Here is a 14,907-nt window from a genome sequence, read left to right on the forward strand (position 1 = left end):
AACTGAAGTTGGCAGTCTCAGAAATACAGGACATTTATTTTGCACCTGTAGCTCATTAGTCAAAGTAGTGTCCAGTTAAATATTTCCCTAACATGAGTCTGTGGGGTTTTGCTGGTTTATTCATCAGTCATAAAATAGCTTACTTTTTTCATAATCAAGTCATGATACTTAAATCAGCAGCCCTTGAAAACAGTGAATCTACTCAATCTTCCTCAGTTACACTCTTCGTTAGTCTACCATTCAATCAACCTCACTATTGACAAACTGTTACTTGTGTATTATTCCTACCTACTAAAAAAATATTATTTTCATTTTTAGTGTTAATAAAGTAAATCTATACACTGCCTTCTGATTCATATTTTCGAAGTTTTTATCCTGTGTACAAAAGCTAAAGTAAAATGTCTATTTATTCTTACTATTCACTTACAAAAGAAATGCTTATTTCATATGAGATGTATAAGATACAAATATGTAATATGCCATGATGAGTCTGGAAGTGTTTTGGTTTAGTATATCGTTCTCTTTAAAATATTTGCACGAACTTTTGCTTCTGCCTGTGATGATGCCAATCTTTGTAGCTCTTGCAAAGCCTTTAAACTAATTTTGGTTTGTATATTCCTTTGCATTACAGTGTAGTTTTCTAAACAGAGTATTTTTGTGAGAATACTACTTTCAATTGAATGTGATGCTTTTAGGAGACAACATTCAGGGAGAATATTAAAATGAGAGTCTCCTTTGCTTTCAGCAGAGTGTTCACACACATTCATTGTGGCTTATATGGCAGATCCCTTCATGTCACAGGTTCCAGGAACCCTTTTCACAGTGTCATCTGAGACTTTCAGTTCAATCATTGAAGAGAGTGACAAAGCTTTGGCCCTGAGTTGGAGGGGAAAAAAAAAAAAAATTAAGAACAGGAAGAGAGTAGTTTTACACTTTGTTTACACAAGCGAAGCACACCCGGGTTAAAGGAATTTGCCTGAAGTAACACAGGAAATCTTTGCAAAGCAGGAACCTTACTAGTCTCAAGCCTAGTCTACGTTTATGGATTCAGTGGTATAAATATACCCACCAGCTGAACTCTGTCAGCAGTTGTTCCCAGGAAGGAAGCAGCAGTGTTGTTTTTTCTCTAAGAAATCACAAAATGAAATGTGTGGATTTTTTTTGAAGGCATTTTTCTAGAATAGTTTTTCCACCTTTCCACCTCTATTAGTTGTTAACTGGTTTATGCAGCTACCCAGATTAAGCATCTGGAGAGATAACAATGCCTGTGCTTGCAAGAACTACTTGAAAATAAACTAAAGGCATCTCCTGATTTATGGTTGGGTTTTTTTGTTGTTGTATCAATCTCAGTGAATGAAAGACTAACAAATACTCGTAAATTCACTTCTGATTTCTTTTGTGTCTCATACGTTTGAAAATAGCACAGAAAGCCTTTTACCAGCTTTTAAGTACAGTCAGATAAATGTGTCAACACTGAATAAGTAAATAAATAAATAAATTTGAAAACTACTAAACTGGAATCATCAAGTCATAAAGTGCTTAAGATTGTTCAGACGAAACACTGGTTTTAGAGGCTGTTTTGAATTTTTATATACCTTCTTCCTTAAGTTCTCATAGGCTATGGTGGTTATTTTGAGTTACATTTTCTTTATACTATTTCTTAGGAGCTGCGAGATGCTTTTGAAGTACAAACTGTCCTGTAAAACTGAATAAGTAGACAAGGGCCTGCTTTCACCCTGTGCTAATAAAATCCTTTGGTGTTTCAAGCCTTTTAGAGTTAATTGTATAAGAATGGGTTAAGTAGCTACAAAGTTTGTAGTTGCTAGTTCGATAATTTTCAAAATTATCAACATCATTAATGTTTTCTTTATAAAAGTGTGTCTCTCTTCCTGCCAAGTGGATAACTGAGCTAATGGGTTTTTTGGTATGTTTTTATTCCTTATTTCTCTAGCCTCCAAAACTCTTATAAATAGTATGCTACGCGACCCTTCTCAGATTCCAGATGGAGTTCTGGCAAATCAAGTCTATCAGGTATTAGTCACAGTTGTCTTTTTTTATTTGGTTTTTTTTCTTTTTTTTTTTCCCTGTGGCAGTGCTGTTATCTGTCTAGCAGAGTAAAAGATTTTAAACCTCATTTAATTACTGTCATCGTAAACTATCAGTGAGGTCAGGGTGCACCATAAATGGCAATGCAATATTTGTGAGGGGAGCATTTCACTTTTTAATAGCTTGCTTTTACAGTGAATAAAAGCATGCAGTTTTTGTTTTCTGTGCTTAAATCTGAGCAGCATCTGATAGCCTTTTTGAAGAAAAGTAATTACTGTTTTTAAGATTCTATTTAACTATAATGGTTTTGTATTGCCCGTCACTATACTACTTCTCTTATTTGTCTGCAGTGTACTGTGAATGACTGTTGTTATGGACCACTGGTGGACTGCATCAAGCAGTATCCTTTCCCATAAAATTTTAGGTGCACAATTGGCGAGTTTAGGCAATGTGGAAGAGATGTGTCTAGCTTTAACCTGACATAAAGTTCTGCTTCACAAAACACGATTCATACTCCTCTGTTTTACATTCAGTCAGCTAGAGGGTCACTGCAAAGCTTTCTCTTACACTGTTTAACAAAAATCAGATGGACCACGGGAAGTCGTCAGTTCAGTGGCTACACGTTCATATGCCTGATTGAACCTCTTTGGTTTTGATTAGTTGAAATTCATGTCTGGTTTTCTATTAAGACTAGACAGCAATGCTTTGAGCAGCAGAGTTGGACTAGATCTCTGGAGGTACCTTCCAATCTCAACTCTTCTGTTACATAGTTAGTGTTCGACAGTATGACATCGCTTTGTTATGAATATGAGTTTTAATTGGAAGGTTTTCAAGTGCAATTCAGGTATGATTGACCAGTTAGTATTTTGAGACTCTGATATTCTATGCAGTTCTTTTACTTTCTCTTCTTCTTACAGGAAATGCGGCTAGTTGTAGGAAAAAACCTTATGTAGCTTGAATTTTAAGGGGGTTGGGTTTGGGGTTTTGGGATTTTTTTTTTTTTAGTGTTGAAATGGTTAATTAGAGATCCTCAGTATCCAGTGAGAATCCTGGGGAAATTCCTCTCCGTACTGAGTATTCCAGACTAAGATTATGATTTGTTAGGAACGATCACTGCAACCCTAATTCTGTTCTCATAGAATGGTTTGGGTTGGAAGGGACCTTAAAGGTCATCTAGTTCCAACTCCCCTGCCATGGGCAGGGACACCTTCCGCTAGACCGGGTTTTAACAAGGAGACCAGACTGCAGTGAAGTCCTGAATGAGTAGCTCTTCCGTTTCAGTCTGCAATCAGAGGAACAATTTCAAAATCATGACCTCCTATCGCTGAGCCAGCTAGCAAGGCAATTGGCTCCCAAGTCCTAGGGAATCCTTGCATAAATCTCTGCATGCAGTCTGGGGGAAGATCCTGATTTCACTGTACAGTTGCAGGATAGAACAGCTACAGTGATGTTTAGTTATGCATGAAAAACAACACTTTTTTTAGGTGTGATACATGTGGTAATCACCCGTTAAAAATATTTTCTTTCCACTAGAAATACTTGCCTGGTGTCTACTACAGACTCAGCCCTGCTCCCATTAACTTTAACAGGAGCAGGATAAAGTTCTAATTATATTTGTATTTTGTGGTTTTAATCATAAATTTATGTATTCATTGAGAATATCTTCAACATCAAACACAGCTCTCTGACAGTGGATTCATCTAATAAATTACAGTTTTTAAAAGATTGTTGATGGTTAATTTCACATCTAGAAATATTTTGTTGACAAATAGTCTAGCTATAGTCTTCTGAAAGTGTCATGTTTAAAAGTAATAATAACAGAATATGTAGAATTATGAACAGTTTTTAAGAATAACTTGCTTGTAGTCTGTAAAGGTCTTTTCTATCCTCTTCACATTCTGGTTCAAGTGAAGTTATTGACTATGTAGTGACATCAATGAGAATAATGAGGAGTTTTTTAATTCCATTTTGGTACAGAAAAGTTTAATGCTAACCTATCGAAGTGCATTATCTGCAAGTATGTTGCTGAATTAGATGTTAATTTTGAGGTGCATAAAATAGTTAAAAATCAATTTAAAGTTAAGGTTTTAAAAGCATAATGTCTTCTGAAGGATTGCATATTGATTTTAAATATAACTATCTAATTGTATATGCATGGACTAAAGTATGAAGTCAACCTCTTTGTAAATGCCAAGAGGCTATTTTTCAGTAATAGTTCAGATGCTTACGGGAAACTGGGCTGCTAGATTGCATGAGCAGAAAATGGCTTGTGAGGTTATTTACAAGTTTTGCCCCATGGTCATTGCCATACATCAATAACAGGTATTATTATGGACTAAGTCTAAGTGTTTCTGCTTACAGTGCATTATAAATTCCATTTGCAGTATTTTTCTTGCATTTCTGCTGTTCTTCATTTGCCTCTTTTGTTCTGTAAATGCTAGTAGAGTTTAACATAATATACAGTTTCAATTAATAAAAACTATTAATGTGTAATGAAATGTGTAAATGAAATGATTCCATACAATCAGTATTTTTGCTGTTCAGCATAAAGTGTTGATAGAAATTACGTAATTAATTTTTAGGTGATCTGTAGTTTAGGTTTTCAGAAGTTATTCTAAACAGAGTTAGGAACTTAACTGTTTTTAATGTAAGGTCCTTTATCATGATGATCCGTAAGATTCTTAAAAGCTTCCAGGACAGAACTTTGACCTCCAGGAGGATACATTAAAAATACTTAATGTGGTGACTTTTCTACATGTTGCTAAGAATAGCACATTGGATCAACAGGCTGTCAGTGAAGTGAAAAGGACTTCACTATAAAATATTTCATCCTTCCCTGACATAAGTTCATGCTTCTGAAAAATCAATTAAAAGGATGTTTTGTTACAGTAAGATGTTTCAGATGGCTGTGGTGCCTATCAATTTCTGAATACAAGGAAAAAAACCGTTTATTTCATTCTTTGCTGAATTAGAGAATTGACATACTAATCAGTAAAGAGCAACTTAAAAGATATTTCATTACATGTTTCAAGCTCACTTTCTTTTAAATTTGGGGGAAAATAAAGCAAAAATGGAAATATTACCCTTATTTATACTGAATAAATATGATCTAATTGGTCTTATTTTTGTAAAATGTATGCTGATGATACAGAAGTCTAATTTTCACAAAGTGCTAAATGCCTCTGAAAGTCCCTGTAAGGTATTTAAAAACATAGAGTTCACATCGTTTTTCGCTTCTGAAATGCAGCTGAAGGCAAATGAATTTTATCATTAATTACTTTACCTGTGATGTTTTTCTGAAGTTGGTTCATCTGTTTCTTAATCTAAAGCTATCAGCGCTATTGGGCATGAGCATGAAGTCTTGCTGCGAGAAATGCTTTTGGAAAAAAATCTCTCTTTCATAGGTAAGAATCTATAGTAGGGGCTAGCCAGCAAATCCTTAACTTCAAAGATTTCAGTGTCTGTTTACCTAAGAAAAAAATAAGCCTCAACGGTGTTTGCATTAGGTAGTAAAGGGAGAGTAAAAAATGATTGATGCTGTACATGTTATCTCTTATTGATTTAGAACTGAGCAGGAACTCAGTTACCTAATACCCTCTATATACAGCACATGCACAGGCTTGCAATTAATATTTTATAGAATAAGTAGCTGAAAAAAATGCTTTAATATCTGCTGCAGTATTACTTTTGGTGTCGTGAGATATTAGCCATAATCTAGGCCTTATGAGACTTAGGAGGAAGCATAAGAAATATTAACTTCAAAATGCTTTATGTATTAAAGAACTGTGAGAGGATTCTCTCATTGAGCTTTCTGTGCAATTTCTGCTGAATTTTTGCCACCTGCCTACTAACCAATGCAAGTACTCATTTCACAATCCCTATATTTAAAATTATTTTAAGGATTAATTAGGAAGTTATTTTGATTTTTTTCTTTTTGCCTGCACTATGTTTCTTGTACATGAGTGCCATTAAAACAATGATTAGTATGTAAAGCATCATTTCTCTTATTGTGATAATAAACTTAACAATGACTTCTTAAATCTTGGATTCCTTATATGATGAGACAATAGCAAAGTTAAATGCTGTCTTTTGTTAATGTTGCATTAAATTTGTGCGATCAGGGAATTTTGCTGGTTTTACCAGAAGCTATGATCTCTCCTAAATCTAGATTCAGGTTAAGACTTTGGAAACTTTAAACAAATTTAAGAAATTAGAATGACTATTAAGGTTTTTAAAAGATTTGCCCATGTAATTAAGGAACAGAGGTAGTGTGCTCTTTTATTTTAGAAAAAAAATGAAAAAAAGACAGAAATAACTATTGCATACAAATCTGCAGATGACATTGTGAAAATGTGAGGAGGTAGTTTTTGCTACTTGGCTATAAGAGCAGAGGTACAGGTAATAGGCTTAAGCTGTAATTGCAGAGATGATGTTGAGTTAAAATACGAAACAGTTCTAGGAGCAGTAAGTATAAAACAAACTGCCAGGGAAGGTTATGGAATCACCTTCAATGGAAAATTCAAGGCTAGACTTGACATTCATCCATCAAAGCTGGTAATGAAATCAATCCTGTCACAATACAAGGGAATGGACTAGATGACTCACTAATGGATCCTCAACCCAACGATTATCATTTTATTTGGCTCGTGCAAGCTTGTGTACTACACAAATTGGATTTAAATTTTAATGTTTTGTGACCTTGGATAAACATCAGTTTTGTCTTTAAAAATAAGCTTTAAGAAATTTGTGTTGTCAAAGTATCTGGAGTTATTCATTACAATATATTCATTATTCATTAGAATGATATTCATTAGAATATAAACATATAAATGAGAGAGCTTAATTTATTGTTTAGATTTTATGCATAGCGAAATACTGTTTAGCCATGATTTAAGATCTGTTAGGTGGGTATATTTATTATTTCTGTCCATTGCGTGTGTCTCTTAAGGTTCTAGGTGTCAAAAAAATAAAAAAGCTCTTCCTTAGTATGTGCAAGATTAACCCTACTGAATCCCTCACAATAAAATCTTTCCTTTTTTAAAAATTACTTCCAAAACTGCTTGAAGATAACTTCAGGAAAACAGAAGAGGTGACAGTATTTCCTATAGGTCAACAAATTGAGGCTTTGTTAGGGTCTGAGAAAGACTACATTCCAGTTTTGAAGATGGCCCAGGACTTAGATTGCTGTACTTGCAATTCCATTACTTTTTAACATGTGTTACAGAAACAGAATTCCTGCAGTTTCCGTATTACTTTACTATTCTTCAAGAATAGTAAGGTTTTTGTATCAGCTCTGTTCACCTGAGCAGCAGAGAGTCTATTACAGGCGAAAAAAGCACAAAGGACATGGCAAATATAAATCGCCCCAATATAGTCTTGGAGCATGAAACAGCTTTTCAGTTCCTGGACATAATTCGTCTGTTTCGAGAGCAGTTAGCTTTCATAGCCTACAGATCAAAAGTAACACCTTCAGATTCACCCAGAAATTTATTTGAAACCTATACAAACTAACAGGGTTTGCTTTTTTTAATCTGCTGTTCATGAGAACCACATCATATACTATGTCCTCTCTTCAACAAAAACACAGCTCTCAAATCTTTATCACTTTGCTTGGGATTAAAGTGATCAATACTACCACAGGTGAATCGTTTCACTTTCCATACTGAAATGCCAGGAATTTCTGGGTTCTATGTAGGATCTTCATGGGTTTGTACCTTTGCCATGAATACATTAGTAAAGCTTTTAGCTATATGGAGAGGTACTGACCTTTGTCTGGAATCTTATCCTCCTTTGGTTCCCACTATAATGTCCTTCAGTAGTAGCCTGGATATAAATCATGAAATCTGGTCAGTATTTTCTGCTGTAATCTTAAATTTGCAGTTGCTGCTCTTTCATGCACCAATAGAAGAATGTTTGGTTTCTTTGTTATATCCAGAGGCTAGTATAAGAACAATGATGTGTTAAATGGTTATGAGTGAGTGTGAAGTTACAGTAAAGATGAAGCTGCAGTTTTGTTGGAAATCTAAATTTAGGGGGAATCTGTAGAAAACTACTTAGTAGGGCTGTTTCAATGTAATTTTCAAATCTCAGGATGCATAAATGTAACTGTCAAAGCTGTTGCGGGCTGGCTTTCAATCAATTGTTAAATTATTCTCTCAACCCATGCAAGAGCTAAAAGATCTCTTTTAAGGTGCAGAATGCTACCTCTGTAGCTTCTGGACAAATCTGAAACATAACTGGGCTGCAAAGCTAGAACTTCTCTTTTGGTGGGGTTTTGGTTTTAGGAAAAAAAGAAAAGTTTATGGTGATAGTGGGGAGTTTCTGTAACTCTTTCCCTTCTTTCCCCTCCTCTCCCCCCAAATTTATAAAGCTTCAAAACACTTAAAGAAATAGTAATCTAGAATTATGTTCCTACACATGAAAGACAACTCACATGAATAATAAACACGGGTTTTAAACTTATTTTATAATGCTATTGACAATATAGAATGGCAGGAGAAACCAAGTGAAAACAGACTTAAAGCAAAAACCACGTTCTTTTTCAAGCCATGTGTTAGTATCAAACAGTTTGGTTTTAACAGAATGATTTCTATGATTCTGTAATTCTATGATTTTAAAAGCAATCAAGTAGCCTTGAAAAAAAAATCTGCAGAAGAATATTAAAAGTAATGCTGATGCAAACTCCATTTCTGACACTTGCCAAGTTGACTTATCAGGAAATGTTTACCCCTTCCTGGCTTTCAGTGGGTTTTTTTAAGTTACATTTCCCTGAATTTCTGATACTAGCATTTGTTAGATAGGAAAGAAAAATACTGAACTTTCTATTGCTATTTGTGTCTTCTTGAACAATGAAAACTTTAGCTGGAACATCCTGTTGTCTTTTCTGTGCTGTTTTAAACAAGAGCAGACTACAGTTAAATATAGTTGGATAAAAGTGGATTTTTTTTAAATCAAGATTAAGCGATCACATACAATTAATTCATTTTTGTATTACGGCACAAAACTCTCTACTCATACGTTCTGTTAAATTTGAACTTTGTTAATCTTAACATCCTTTATCCACATTCCTGACAATCTTGACAAGTTTGAAAGAACAGCCAACAACCAAGTCTGTCTCCAAATCCTAAAAAAGTTTAATAGCTGATCAGGTGATACAGTGAGGTGTTGCATTGCAAAGACTTGTATTTACAATATGGTGTGGTTACAGTGAAGACATACTCTCATATTTCAAAATAAATACTACACCTATCGAAAAGAATAAATAGCTATTGCAGTTTACACCTAACTGAATGTACAACTTTTCAAAATCACTCCTGTCCCATTTTCAGTTATGACTTTACTACATTAAAAAAACAGTTCAGACTTACATTCTTCAATGGGAAAGAGGGGGGAAGTTTGCTTTAGGCACCTTTAGAATATTTTGATTTCTGAGAGCGTATGTTTTTCTTGTCATTAAAATGTTACTTGGACTCAAACTGCTGACCTTTCAGGATATTCACAAAGTATTCAAAAACTGAGTTCTGAACATTGGCCATGAAACTACTGTCCTAACCTGATAAGTGGATTGGAAATAAGCTACCCAACAGGGGGAGAATGGACCATTAATTTTAATCAAAGGTGATGTAGAAAGGCGAATGGGATGCATGACAATGTCAACAGCCCAGTAGGTGTTAAGGGGCTACACAGCCTTACTTGTTACTAGGTAGTGCCATTAGTTGAGCTTGGGTGAAGACAGAAAGCCATGCCTGGAATTGAATGACCAGGTCACTCCAAATTCTAATGGAGAAATGGTGTTTCAGAAATACCAGGGTAATGGTATCAGAAATCAAGGACAATAGTTTAGAAAATATTAAGGGCTTGCTTGGGCTTCCTTTTTTTTTTTTTTAAGGGAGCATCTTTTGTCTTCTGCAGTTTTATCTTGCTCAGTAGTTACCGTTTCTTGGAATATTCAGCTCTAGTATTTGTAAGCAATAGAGTTGTATAGTTAATTTTAGCAGAATTTCTAGGTCTTTGTATGTTCTGAAATTGAATAAGTTCTATAGATTGCAGGATGCAAGAGAAACTAAAATTGTGGCTTCTCTCCTTTATAAATTTCTGGAAGAGAAGGATTTTCCTGTTCTTTTTTTAACAACTTTATGCTAACATTAAAATAAAACCAAGAAGGCAGCTACAGTATATCTACATTTATGGTCTTGGTAGGATTAATCTTAACACTTCCTAATGTGGGGAGACTCTTCTTTCAATCAGCAAATATACTTCTTTTATTTTGAATATTTGGGGGTTATAAAATACTGTATGACAGCTTGAATTAATGATGTTTATAATGAAGACATAAAAATGCAGGCATGGCAAAGAAGCATTTTTATATCCATGCTTCAGGTTTTCTACAAAGGTTCATTTAATCTGACACAGCATTGCATGCATAAAAAAGATATGTATGACTGCATTAGTAATTCTTGCACTCTTATTTAAAATAAAATTAATTATGCTACTGTCTACTTAATAGAAGAGTTTTATAAACAATAGTTCTTATTCTCTGTGTATAGCTGAAGATCAGCTTCGTGCAAAGGGTTATGACAAAACACCAGACTTCATTTTAGAAGTGCCAGTAGGTAAGTCTTTTAAAGAATTGTGATTGTTTTATTTTGAGTAGAAGTGTGCATGCTAAAATATTACAGCTACAAATTACAGCCGTACAGCTGTATATTAAAGGATACTACAAATTAGTTTCTTTTTTTCAGCAGTTACATAATAATTTTAAGAACGTCTAGTTTGGGTCAGAGAGGTTTGATCAGAAGTAGTATTACCCAGTGCTTCCTCTTTGGTTGCTGCATGGTTTTGTCTCATTATCGCAAAAAGAAAAACAAGGAACAGTAAGAACCCCCAGATGCCTGCTCTCTCTAAACTGCTCTGCTCACTGTCTTTCTGAACTGAACTCTGAAATACCTATAAATGTTTTAAACTTTTAGACCAAATCAGTTCAAAGTGGTGTAAAGAGTATTACCATTACACCTGTAGGTCATTGCATAAAGATTTGTTGTTGTGCCATTATTCTCTTGCCATCACTTTGCATCTAAATACAGCTCTGCAGTTCTCTATTTTTTTTTTTTTAAATCCTGTGTAGCAAGAAGCAAGAATGAATAAAAGTAGGTATAAAGGTCATGTCGAAGTTCATCTATGCTTTCTGGTCTTGAGGCCATGTGAGAAGGTAATCAGCGGACCTAGTGCCTGGGCCATGGAAGAAAAAACATCAATGCTGTCCAAATGTAAAGGATTATTAATCACCTTTTGTAAATTGACTTTCATGCCAAAAGACGATGACTTTGCCTCCATAGAACACAGCACCTGTCTATGCAGGTGTCTATCAGAGAAAACAAGAAGGCTGAAAGCAGCATGCGAAAGTCATATACATGAGTAGCTTTTTGTTCTTCCTATTGACAACAGTTGGAATTCTTACTAACTGATTTGTACACTGGTATAAGGAACTGAGTGTGTACTATAAAATGTCTCACTACTCAAAAGTGCTCGAGATACTGTCTTTCAGCACAATAATCTGTTATCCAATAGATAAACAACTATGTATATGAGAGTCTTCTGAAAGTTTTGACTTTCCTTAGCTCAATGATGTTTGTATTCGTAATCATGTTTCCAGAAAAGAAAAATGGTAGTGATGTTAATAAGAGGTTATATGTACAAAACAAAAAATACCTTTGTAGCTAAAGCACTCCGCATTTGAAACAGTGAGCTTTGGCATCCTAATGATCTGCAGTTCACAGACAGTTGTCAAGCCACACCTGGAGAATTTTCAATTATCTTCTACTACTTCACTTCCATAATTCTTATTTGTGGACGGTCTCATAAAGCTACCAAGGACCTGAGGACATGAGGGAACAGTTGGGTTTTATCCAGTCTAAAGTTAGCAGGGAAGATTGTGAAATTACAGAATCACAAAATGGCTGAGGCTGGAAGGCATCTCTGGTGATCATCTGCTCAAGCATGTCCAGATGGCTTTTGAGTGTCTCCAAGGATTGAGACTCCACAACTTCTCTGGGAAGCCTGTGCCAGTGCTCACTTACCCTTACAGTGAAAAAGTGGTTCCTGATGTTCAGACAGACCCTCCCACATTTCAGTTTGTGCCCATTGCCTCTGATCCTGTCACTGGGCACCACTGAAAACAGCCTTGTTCCCTCTTCTTAACACCTGCCCTTCAGATATTTATATACATTGGTAAGTTTCCTCAGTAGTGTGGACTACGATATACACAATACGTACTTGATATCAAGATACTCACTTTTACACTGGAAACATGTAAGATTATATCCTATCCAGGAGCCTAATTAAATGGAACTAGAAAAGCAACTAAATGTAGCTAATTTTGTTAATGCTTGAGAAGGGAAACAGGGAAACACCCAGAAGAATTCTTAGGTTTGTAGTATTACCCTGTTAGAAAGAAGGTTAAAAATAGCCATTAATTTGTTTGAGTGGATTTGTCTCTAGAAATCGAAACAGTGATAGTGCATTACTTTTCTCAAATTATTTCAGTCACGTGAGATTGACAAGAAATAATTTTCTACCTGTTGTCCAGTCTGAACTAATGTATGGCCATTCTTGCATTCTCTTCTTCATGAGTCAGTACCTGCCTAGGAAAGGCAAATGTTTCTTAGAAATTGCTTCTCATCTGACTGCACAATTTATGCCTCAGCTGTTAGATCTCCTGGGGTCTAACGGTAGTAGGGGGGGTATTGGGAGTGGGGGAAGGATGTAGTAGTATAGGCCTACACGAGTTAACTTGGTTACTGATAGCATGGTAGTGGTGGCATATAGGGCTTAGTGTGGGGGCTTCATGTGGTATTTACCCATATTTCCCAAGTAATTTTACAGTCTGTTGTCAATCGTGTTGCCACAGCCTCTTCTAATCTTTCTGTATTGTGTTTCTGAGTTGGCATGCTCTGGGATGCCAGATGAGTACTTCGTCCGAGGTCAATCTTAGGCTAAGACATCATGACTGTGGATATTATAGGCAACTCAAAATGAAGGAAACATTTTTAAAGAAGACTTCAGTAATGGTACCCAACATTACCTTAGAGAAAGAATTATTTCTTTTTTTTTTGAGTTTCATGATTTCTCCTGCAAAATTAGGTTGTCAACTTCAGAAAGGACTTTATTTTAAAAAAATTATTTTTATTAACATGAGAAATTCACTTCTACAAGAAGTGAGGAAAGATGTGAACCAGAGAAAATCCCACAGACTGAAAGAAACAGAAATTCAAAATCAGATTTTTTCACATAAGCCTTCTTATTCCTGACTTCTTTCTGGTGAGGCATTACTGATTTTGCAAAGGTAAGGAAGAAGATGTGTATCTATGATAAACTTCCTTGCCATTCTCACACCTTCCACTCTGCATTGATGAGAAGTTGCTGGTTTTAGCAGCTTAGCTAACTGTTCTTGTTATTCACCAGAAGTTTTCAATTCCTTACCTGACAACTCCTTTCCAGCAAAGTAAGGATAAAAGTACGATGCAGTTGCACGTTAGTCTAGTCTCTTTCCGTTTATATTCTGTTTGTGTTAGAATAAATGCAAATATCCAAAACAGGGTGTAATTCAACTGCTATAATTATCCATTAAAATGGATAAGTTTTTTAAAAATATCTTGTGCTTGTTTGAAAGATATTTTTTACAAATGCATAACTCTGTTGCAAGAATGAATTATGTGGTAGATTGAGGGGGTAAATAAGATATTCCCAAGCACAATCTTCCAGGCTGTTGAGCGTGATTTTAAGAGTTCTGTTTATTTTCTGCTGTCACCCTAGCTGTTGAAGGACACATAATTCACTGGATTGAAAGTAAAGCCTCATTCGGTGATGAAAGTAGCCACCAAGCCTACTTGCAGGACCAGTTTTGGAGCTACTGGAACAGGTACCTTTCTGCTATTTTTCCTTATAAATAGGACTGCATTTTTAAAAGAAGTTATGGAAAAAAACATTAGTGACTTTTGTATTAAGCTATGTTAATAAAATACATGTTGCCAGTCTGGCATTTTGAATGTCATTAATTAGTATGTCAAACTGGAATGCTGAAATATTTGTGAAAAATTCACGTCATAATTGTTTACATGCAGCAGATACATGTGGTAATTTTACAGAGATGCTACTTTGGTACAGAATAAGTTACTTTGGTACAGAAGTTATATTTAAATTTTTTTAATACCTGACTTTGAAGGCAGATTTTGCTGTAATGTTTTGAAATACCTGCAAGGTGCCAAATTTGTTATAAACTCTTCACAGTCTAACCAAGTGGGCTTTGTGTGTAAAGAACTTTATTGCTCATTGTCATTGTATCTGGGATAATACTTTTCACTGTTAGGTTTTTTTTTGGTTTTTTTTTTTAATTATTTCTTTCATATGTTACCTATGTTTTAACTAGTAATAACAACCATCTTCAACCTAAAAAATGTAGTTAGTATTTGCAAGAACATAAGGAGGGAGATAAATTATGCTGGACTGAATTTTTGAACATGTTGATGGTATTGGTATAAAGATCTTTTCTTTTAAAAAGATGGTTAAAATTGTTCTGATTTATTCTTTTAAAGACAGTCATTGTATATATTTATATATCTTTCCATAGTACTAGAACCTCCTCACAATCTTAAACAAGATGCTTCATCTTCAGTTCCATTTTTTTATGTCGTGGAACCCTAACCTAGGTAGAAGGTGAGGTAAATGACAGTTTTAATAAAGGATTTTTAAAATAAATAAATTTAGAAGTCTGCTCAGCAGGCACAAGAGACCATCAGGGAAATCTGAGGAGTAGTGGAGAAGATGGGACAAACGCGCGAGTAGGTAACAAATAGTGTGTGCGAA

The 14,907-nt window shown here is 35.0% G+C and overlaps 1 protein-coding gene across 4 annotated transcripts in view; it reads left to right on the top strand.

Annotated features, from left to right (window-relative positions):
- Window positions 1-14,907, top strand: part of C4H15orf41 (chromosome 4 C15orf41 homolog) — a 140,677-nt gene that overhangs the window by 48,067 nt on the left and 77,703 nt on the right. For all 4 annotated transcript variants that reach the window (XM_030481860.1, XM_030481862.1, XM_030481861.1 and 1 more), the window contains 5 exons: window positions 1,952-2,031; window positions 2,397-2,446; window positions 5,383-5,450; window positions 10,593-10,658; window positions 13,858-13,963. In XM_030481860.1, the coding sequence (XP_030337720.1) occupies window positions 1,952-2,031; window positions 2,397-2,446; window positions 5,383-5,450; window positions 10,593-10,658; window positions 13,858-13,963 (370 nt within the window). The remainder of the gene's footprint in view (window positions 1-1,951; window positions 2,032-2,396; window positions 2,447-5,382; window positions 5,451-10,592; window positions 10,659-13,857; window positions 13,964-14,907) is intronic.

This window comes from Strigops habroptila, chromosome 4 (assembly GCF_004027225.2).
Source record: "Strigops habroptila isolate Jane chromosome 4, bStrHab1.2.pri, whole genome shotgun sequence".
Classification (NCBI taxonomy): Eukaryota; Metazoa; Chordata; class Aves; order Psittaciformes; family Psittacidae; genus Strigops; species Strigops habroptila.